The sequence below is a fragment of the Hoplias malabaricus genome, chromosome 9 (genome assembly GCF_029633855.1).
Source record: "Hoplias malabaricus isolate fHopMal1 chromosome 9, fHopMal1.hap1, whole genome shotgun sequence".
Lineage (NCBI taxonomy): Eukaryota > Metazoa > Chordata > Actinopteri > Characiformes > Erythrinidae > Hoplias > Hoplias malabaricus.
In genome coordinates this window covers 43,529,182-43,538,741 of record NC_089808.1, presented here as the reverse complement: position 1 = coordinate 43,538,741, position 9,560 = coordinate 43,529,182, and the positions used below count along the sequence as shown (strand labels likewise).

At 38.7% G+C, this 9,560-nt stretch overlaps 1 protein-coding gene across 1 annotated transcript; it reads left to right on the top strand.

The window, feature by feature from the left end:
- Positions 1 to 4,158: 4,158 nt before the first annotated feature.
- LOC136706696 (E3 ubiquitin-protein ligase TRIM11-like) lies at positions 4,159 to 9,036 on the top strand. The gene is made up of 4 exons (XM_066680289.1): positions 4,159 to 4,307; positions 6,626 to 6,799; positions 8,051 to 8,097; positions 8,240 to 9,036. Exons 1-4 carry the CDS (start codon positions 4,159 to 4,161, stop codon positions 8,473 to 8,475), a joined length of 606 nt encoding a protein of 201 aa, XP_066536386.1. The 3' UTR covers positions 8,476 to 9,036.
- The last annotated feature ends 524 nt before the right edge of the window (positions 9,037 to 9,560 follow it).

Genomic DNA, 9,560 nt, shown 5'->3' with positions numbered 1-9,560 from the left:
TTCTTTATTAATAAGATCAGTAAATAATTTAAATCAGCACAGTGTCAACATTTTTATCATTTAATCATTTTATATCAGTCTTATACTCATTATTATATCTCAGAGTTGTTGGTAATATCTGTATTAGTTTGTTTTCCAGAATAAAAGTCTCTGTGAGTATAAACTCTGTGTGAGGAGATTAAATGAGTTCTATCCTGTACAGGACAGTAATCTGAGGGGTCCGATGCAGGACCAGCAGTGGTCTACAGTCAGTGGTGTGTCAGCTCGCTGTCTATAACTAATGAGCTCATTAACACTTAACAAAGCTGAAGTGGGTGTGAAGGAGTGAGGAGATAACTAACATGCAGCAGCACAGAGACTCACATTACCATAGGGAGTTTGAATGGAACCTCAGACTGCATAAAGAGTAGTGAGTAGTGGTTTATCACTGCACAGGTCGGAGACATTGAAGTCCATCCACCAATTACATAGATAGATAGATAGATAGATAGATAGATACTTTAATGATCCCAGAGGGAAATTCAAGAACAATACAAACCAATTGAAACATAAAGACACAAACCTGCTGTATGTCCATACAGTCACATTTATTCATATATTACACACACAGTATTACACATGACTGCAATTCAGCAGATTGCTAGTGACCTTAATGTCCTTAAAAGTAGGAAATACAAAAGCACAGTTTAGAGATCCTGAGAAAAGGAATGCAACATTTATAAGGCATTCAGCAGTGTATGACATGTTTATTCACCACTGCTACACTAACTGAGAATGTTAACAGTGTTTGGAGCGTACTCTACATTCATTCACTATATTAAGCAGCAAAAACGCTCTAAAATACTTTAGGATTACCCACTTTAAATGTAAAACTGAAGTTATAAGATGGAACACACAGGTTTTACTGCACAATGTTACAATTTTTTTTTCTTGCTTAAATGTGAAACCCAGTTTGCATTTTTCTGTAAATATATATGAACACGGTACAATCAGAACCAGTCAGAACCATCACTTTATAAGTAACAGATATTTTAAAATCCAGCAGAGAGGCACACGCAGGGCAAAATATAGTACCCCCAAAACTTCTCAAGAGCAGGAACATGAAGTGAGTCCAGTTTTTATTTATTAACGGGAACCTGAGGTCCTCAAGCCACTTCATGAATAAAGTTCCCTTTTGCTCCTGAGTCCATTAAAGGCATAAGGACAATAGTTTTTGTTTGTTTTGTGGTGGGAGGTTTTAACAGAAATCAAGTGTCATTTTACAACAGGTCATCAGTGATATTTATGATGGGTTCACATTGGAAAATAAATCTATTTGAAAATAACAGATGGGTGTGGCTACTCTGTTCATGACATCAGTGTGGATCAGACACAGCAGCACTACCAGAGTATTTAGACTGTCACAACTGTTCTAAGAACAGCCCACCAACCAAATATGACCAGCCTCCACATCCTCCTTCTAGTCCTTTTTAACAGAAAATTACAGAAGTTTTTAATTTGTAAATTAATGAGTATGACACACATTCATAACATGTCTGTAGCTGCTGGTGTGAGCCTGGTGTGTCGATCAGCAGCTGAGTTTTATCTTATACTCAAACTACCTCATAATCAAATCTCAAGATAAAACACAACATAATCACAACTTCAATGTGATTGTAGCGTCTTTGTTACAAGTGCAATGGACTCCGACTGAGCTGCAGATTTTAAAAAGAGCAGTTTTCAGTGCTTGCATTTCACAGGGATTCAGGAATTTGGGGAAATGAGAGAGAAAATTCCATCAAAATGGAATTTCTGTTTGGTTTGTTCCCCTTTCCATAAGTCCATATAAAACCAATAAAAGAACAGTTACTTCTCAATCCACACTGAAGAAAAAGTTTCATTACCTGAGTGAATAGTGCCAAGCAAAAGCCTTTAGCAATTACACACACTTTCCACACTGGGTGCAGCTCAAAGTAGAATGCAGTGTTTATAAAAACTAGTCTGGAACACCTGAACCTACTTCCTGAATCCAAAGTGAAAGTAGAAGAGGAGCAAAGAGAAGAAAACTGGAGAGAGGACTGGATTCAGAAAAGATAAAGGAGAAGACGAGATGGAGGCATAGGAGAGGAAAGAGATTCTAAAAAGAGCAGTGCTGTACTTCCAAACGGTGATTCAGGGTCTTTTTTTGAGCAGTATTACAGGTTAGCTGTGTCTGTGTGGCCATTTGGGGGAAGAATGTAGTCTTTCTCTACTCTGCATTGACGCTGGCAGTGATAGTTCAATTGAGCATTCTTCATCAGTGAGTAGGTGATAAAAGGAGTGTAGAAAAACCAGGCTCCAAGACTGGAGTGGAGCTGCTGCGGTTTGGGTATCTGGTGCAGATATAATAGCTTTGCAACATTTAAATGCCTTCGACTTATGGAAAAAGTTCAATTTTGTATATTTATTTTAAACCCACCACAACCCTCTGACTTTGGAGGACACCTTTTGTTGTTCATATACACTGACTGAAAGTGTTCTGACTGAAAGTGCTCCATATATCACTCCTGTCCAGTGCCCTATGCTCTTATTTAGAGATGTTGAAATTCTCGTACTGAGTACTGTGTCTGTGTGGCACTCTGTTTGGGGGCAGAGAGCTCTTTCTCTCATTCTGGGTCAATGCAGAGTAGCAATGGCTCGACTGAGCTTTGTTCATCTGCGCATTAGTGATAAAATCAGACAACATCATCCTTTCACCTGCTGCGTAGAAATACCTGCTCTTCTGGCTCTGAATCAGGCCTTTCTTAGATTCTCCTTTGAATTTCCTATTCCAACTTAATGTTACTTAATTACATTTAAACTGGGATCCATGATAATGGCTAAAGTAGTTGATGTGGTATCCAAGGTGGTTGCTAGGTTGTTGCTGTGGTATCCACATTGATCGTTAGGGTGTTACTATATTATGCTAGGTGATTTTATGTGTTGCAAGCTTTTTGTGCCTTGACACAAGGGTAACACCCAGTCCCTGAGAAATTTGACATTTTGGCTTTAATACTTTTGGACTGGTCTATCAGAGATATTTCATCTTCACCCAAGCCCAGGTGGGAATCTGTGAGATGACACCAAGAGAGGATCATAAACCACACTTCAGGGACATTTTATGGAACAAGGTCTTAGAGGCTCAATCAGGTCTTCTCAATGGAATGCAGAGAGACACACAGACCCACATTTGATTCAATGTCCTCTCACACATCTTAAAGACTGTTAAAGCTAAAAGAATAAAACATTCCTAAATTCACAAGGTTGCCTGGTGAACAAGTTGCATATGTGTACAACTGTGTAAAATTAATTCCATTTAGACAATCAAAATGGGTGTAATTAATTTACATGTGTTTAATGAACTTATGTAGGAACCAAGGTCGCCACATACTGTGTGTGTTATTTGGTTAAGACCGATGTAAAACATGGGTTTGTCTGAATGATATTACTTTGTGTTAACATATAATCTTTTATATTGCAAAAGCATGGTTCCGAATCATTGGATATTCATTGAACCAGAATCTTCCTTAAGTCTTTGTAGTGTTAAAAATTTCATGTGACATCACTACCAAGGAAACTAGAGAAAACAGCCAATCAGGAGCAAGAGATGCACCAATCCTCAATCCCTTAGGACCAATCAGGCCTTCAAGGCTGGTTTCCTAAAATCTGGTTAAAAACCAGTGGCACGAAAAGCTTATTCTCTTCTCTTCAGCTCTCTTCAGGCTTCTTCAGAAGTTCTTCAGATCTCTCTTAGGCTCTCTCCTAAATCAGGCTTAGGCCCTTCCAGCAGGGTCCAGGCAGAACAAACCAAGAAAGAAAATGTAGAGAGAGAAGAAAAGAGGAGAGGTGGAATGAAGGAGAAATTTAGCCTGGAAGCTCAGTTAAGAGAGCCCAGAAATTCCAAACTGAAGTTTTATTTTTTATTTGTAGTAGAAAAAAATTATAGTTTAAATCCAGCAAAGCTCAATGCCACGCCCAAAGCATGAAAGAGACCTCAGACCTCTGACCATCAAAGGTTTGACAAGAGCTTCAGGAATGAAGAAGGCGGCCACATGCTCCTGATCACCTTCTGAGGTGGTGTCTCCTAGCAAAGGCCCAAGCTATACCTGCATGGACGTACGTCTTACAAGGAGGAAGATCAGCAATAAAAGAGAATCCAAAATGCCACGAGGAGTAGTCGCTGTGTCCAAGGCTGTGTCTTTGACCAAAAGCCAAATGGAAGAAGAGGTGGAATGCTACAAGGCCTGTGTCTGCGAGAAGAAAGCCCAGCACATCTGTGAAGTCCTGCAAGCCATCTCCACTTCTCTCCAGTGACATGTAAGGTCACTGGTTAAATTCTTTCATAGCTCAGGAGGTTGGTGCTGAAGGCTTTGCTGGGATAAACTATAGCCTTTTTAGAATTTAGGATAATTGTCATGGAGAAATTCCCTCCTGTATTAATTGCCATACTCCCTCATGTATCCCTGTAATCCATTTCATTATATGAATGTATAATCATTATTTGATTTTACATTTAATAAACCAGTTGGGTCCTTGGTTATTTGTTTGTGTGCCCCTTTCTTGTACGGAATTATTACTTTTGAGTCAGATTAAATTTCTGAGCCAAGAACCTACAGCGGGTCAATGAGCATAATAATAATAATTAACAATAATTAATTCTAGCTAATTCTGCTATATAATATGTAAAGACATCTAACATGATGGCCTACTTGTCTAAGCTAGAATTGGACAGGTAAAGACACTACATATTACTTAAAGGCTCCCAAACATGGAACTTAACAAAATTAATTAAATAATTAATTATAACTGACTTCACTACAAAACCTATGTTTGTTACAGTTTCCACATGTCATCTTTCATATTTTTTTTTCTTAAAAATTATCTGAAAGTTGGATTGTAATGTTTTGAAAAATAATCTTTCTAAAATACTCACCTGTTTGATATACAAACCAGATTCCAAAAATGTTGGGACACTAAACAAATTGTGAATAAAAACTGAATGCAATGATGTGGAGATGGCAATTGACAATATTTTATTCGTAACAGAACATAGATGACAGATCAAAAATTTAATCTGAGTAAATAACATTTTAACGGAAAAATATGTTGATTCAAAATTTCATGGCGTCAACAAATCCCAAAAAAGTTAGCACAAGGCCATTTTTTACCACTGTGTGGCATCCCCCTTCTTCTTACAACACTCAACAGATGTCTGGGGACAGAGAAGACCAGTTTCTCAAGTTTAGAAATAGGAATGCTCTCCCATTCATGTCTAATACAGGCCTCTAACTGTTCAATCGTGTTGGGCCTTCTTTGTTGCACCTTCCTCTTTATGATGCGCCAAATGTTCTCTATAGGTGAAAGATCTGGACTGCAGGCTGCCATTTCAGTACCCCGATCCTTCTCCTATGTAGCCATGATGTTGTGATTGCTGCAGAATGTGGTCTGGCATTATCTTATTGAAAAATGCAGGGTCTTCCCTGAAAGTGATGATGTCTAGATGGGAGCATATGTTGTTCTAGAACCTGAACATAGTTCTCTGCATTAGTAGTGCCTTTCCAGACATGCAAGGAGCCCATGCCACAAGCACTCATGCAACCCCATACCATCAGTGATGCAGGCTTCTGAACGGAGCGTTGATAACAACTTGGGTTATCCTTGTCCTCTCTGGTCCAGATGACATGGCGTCCCAGTGTTCCATAAAGAACTTCAAATCGTGACTCATCTGACCACAGAACAGTCTTCCATTTTGCCACACTCCATTTTAAAAGCCCCCTGGCCCAGTGCAAACGTCTGAGCTTGTGGAGCTTGCTTAGAAATGGCTTCCTCTTTGCACTGTAGAGTTTCAGCTGGCAACAGCGGATGGCACGATGGATTGTGTTCACTGACAATGCTTTCTGGAAGTATTCCTGAGCCCATTCTGTTATTTCCTTGACAGTGGCATTCCTGTTTGAGGTGCAGTGACGTTTAAGGGCCCGGAGATCACGAGCATCCAGTAAAGTTTTACGGCCTTGACCCTTACACACAGCAATTGTTCCAGATTCTCTGAATCTTTTGATGATGTTATGCACGGCTGATGATGATAACTTAAAAGTCTTTGCTATTTTACGCTGGGTAACACCATTCTGGTATTGCTGCACTATCTTTCTGTGCACCAATGGTGGAATTGGGGATCCTCTTACCATCTTGGCTTCAGAGAGACACTGACACTCTGAGAAGCTCTTTTTATACTCAATCATGTTGTCAATTGACCTAATTAGTGTTAATTTCCTTTTTCCAGCTACTTATTTCTACTTGTCCCAACATTTTTGGGATTTGTTGACACTGAAATTTTGAATCAACATATTTTTCCTTTAAAATGTTACATTTACTCAGATTAAACTTTTGATCTGTCATCTATGTTCTGTTATAAAATAAAATATTGAAATTTGCCATCTCCACATCATTGCATTCAGTTTTTATTCACAATTTGTTTAATGTCCCAACTTTTTTGGAATCCAGTTTGTAAAAAAAAAAAAAAGCGTTGATGTCTATTTCTTAGAAGGGGCATTTTCTGTGTTTGTATTGCAGTTGTATTTTTTTTTCTGGGTAAATGCCACCTCTTTTCATTTACCCTTACTTTCTGCAGATTGTCTGGGTGTATGATCACAGGTAAAGGCTGTTCTTCTCTGGCTTCAGCTCTGAAATCAATCCCTTCCCACCTGAGAGAACTGGATCTGAGCTACAATCACCCAGGAGAGTCTGGAGTGAAGCTGCTCTCTGATCTACTGCAGGATCCACACTGTGCACTGGAGAACCTACAGTGAGTCTCTCTCTCTCTCTCTCTCTCTCTCTCTCTCTCTCTCTCTCACACACACACACACACACACACACACACACTGCTCTCTGATCTACTGCAGGATCTACACTGTTCACTGGAGAGACTACAGTAAGTCTTTCTCTCACACATGCAAACACACACACACACTGGAGAAAAGTTTGTAGGATCCATATGCAGGTTTTTAATAACACAAAATCCAAAAATCAGAGTCAAGGGCAGAGCAAAGAGCTCATAAACCAGGATCAGGAATCAGAGAAATCAGGCAAACAGTTCCAAGGCAAAGTCCAAAATCTAAAGTTAAAAAGCAGGCATCGATAAAAAAAAAAACAAGAGGGCAAATAACTAAGTATGCTTGGCTTGCAGAAAATACTGGCAATGCTTCGAAGTGTATCTATGTGTGAGGGAAGTTTAAGTAGACGGGTTAATGAGGTATTGGAAACAGGTGAGTATACTGAATCCGTTGCTAGGGGCAAGAGATAAAATTCTGGTCATGAGGACCTCTGGTGATCAGGTTGGGCATTGCATATGACACATGTCCACAAACAGGCACTTCTTATTTAAAGAGTACAGAGTCAAGGGGATGGTAAAACCCTGAACCTAAGATATGTCCAGCTTATCATTATTCAGCACAATGTACAGAGCTCATAAATAATCACAGCCTTTATCTGTAGGGGGCCTTTAGGTGTTTGTTCTGTAGTGATGAGGCAGTAGACACTTAGTCCAGCAGGAGTTCACTGAGCAGTAATATTTAATCTGGTTTGTATTTAGGCATAAAAAATCGTTATGCTTTATGTGGTCTTATATAATCTGTTAGTGTATGATGTTCATACACATGCTTCAAAATAAGTTCTGCAATAAAAACAGAGCAGCATTGATAGCTTTTCTTAGTAATGACCTATTTATTCAGTTTGTGCTGTTTTAAATACCACAGGTATTTAAAATACTCTTCAGGTGTTAAATATGGTGTTTTGTGTGTGAATGATCCATTATTCACCAACAGAAATTTGTTTTTGGATTTAATTAGGTTTAATTTTACTGTTGAAAAAACTAAATTCACTCAGAAATGTGATTTGATCCTGATATAAATTGTCCATAGTTCCCCCTACTGCACTTCTGCCTTAGTTATGGGTGTTCTGTGCAGTGAAGGCACACTGGTGAAGAACCATTATTACTTCATGGCGATACTGACCTGGGTATATCTGTATGTGTGTGTGTGTTTGTTTGTTTGTTTAGGGTAGAACATGGAGGGAAGATATGGATGATACCAGGACTAAAGAAATGTAAGATAAACAAATACATACAACACCCCACAACATCCAACACTAACAGACACAGATACACACACTATTTTGTTTCTAACATCATGCTTTTTGTGTATATAATTGTGTGTGTGTGTGTGTGTGTGTGTGTATACCCATACAGATGCCTGTCATATTATACTGGATCCAAACACGGCACACACCCGTCTCTCTCTGTCTGAAGGAGACAGAAAGGTGGAGAATGTGAGAAAGCCTCAGCCGTATCCAGATCATCCGGGGAGATTTGATTGGTGGGAGCAGGTTCTGAGTGTGGAGAGTTTAACTGGACGCTGTTACTGGGATGTGGAGTGGAGCGGGAGTGTCATACAGAGGAATCAGGAGGAAAGGAGGCAGTACTGAGTGTGGGTTTGGACGCAATGTATTTTCCTGGAGTCTGAACTACTTTAGCAAAAGTTACTGGGTTTCCTACAATAATAAACAAACTAAAATACCTACACATCTCTCACAGTCTAACAGAGTGGGGGTCTATCTGGACCGTGGGTCTGGCACTCTGTCCTTCTACACCATCTCACCTCACACACACACACTCACACACTTATACACTTTCACCACCACATTCACTGAGCCCCTCTATGCTGGGTTTGGAGTTTGGAGGTCTGAGTCCTAGGTGTGTCTGTGTGTGTGATAGAATAGTTAACTGAGCCCCTCTACACTGGGTTTGGGGTCTGACTCCTCTGTGTCTGTGTGTGTTATAATAGTCTACTGAGCTGCTCTACGCTGGGTTTGGGGTCTAATAAAGAAACTCCATTATTGTCAGTAAAAAGTTATTATTGGTGCCCATGATTCAATCATTAACAGGATTTAGAAAACATTAATGTATTTAAGTTCTCTACATACAATTACAACATAACTGACTTACATGAAATACACCTTACAGAAATATTTCATATAGGTTACATAGTTTTTTGTAATAAGGTGTAAATAAACCATTGGGTTTAATAAGTGCTATGTGATATCAATGAGCTACATTTACACTGTATATATATTTTCTGGACTGTAAAACCTATTGGCAGGAACCATGGATAATATGAATTAAATTAACTTAAATTCTCCCAGTGAAATTATATTCATTTTGTGTGTGTGAGGGAGGGAGAGAGTAAGTGTATAGAGTGAATTTTGGGTCAAAAGTTCCACAAAAGCAAAAAAAACTGCAAACAATTCTTAGAAACAAGATCAGAAACTATATATTGTGAACACTACAAAGTATATTTCTGATATACAAAGCTATTTTATTACCTTATTACTCTTTGAAATTATTTGATACTTATTTTCGTTTGAATTTCACCAGTCTTTGCTTTCAGTGTTTTTGGGGTTTTTTTATGATTTTTTCAGTAAGGTCCTTTGCTTCAATAAAATACCTGCAAAGAGTAATAAGGTAACCAAGGATTTAAAAATGAATTTTTTTGCATTGATGTGGTTCTCTT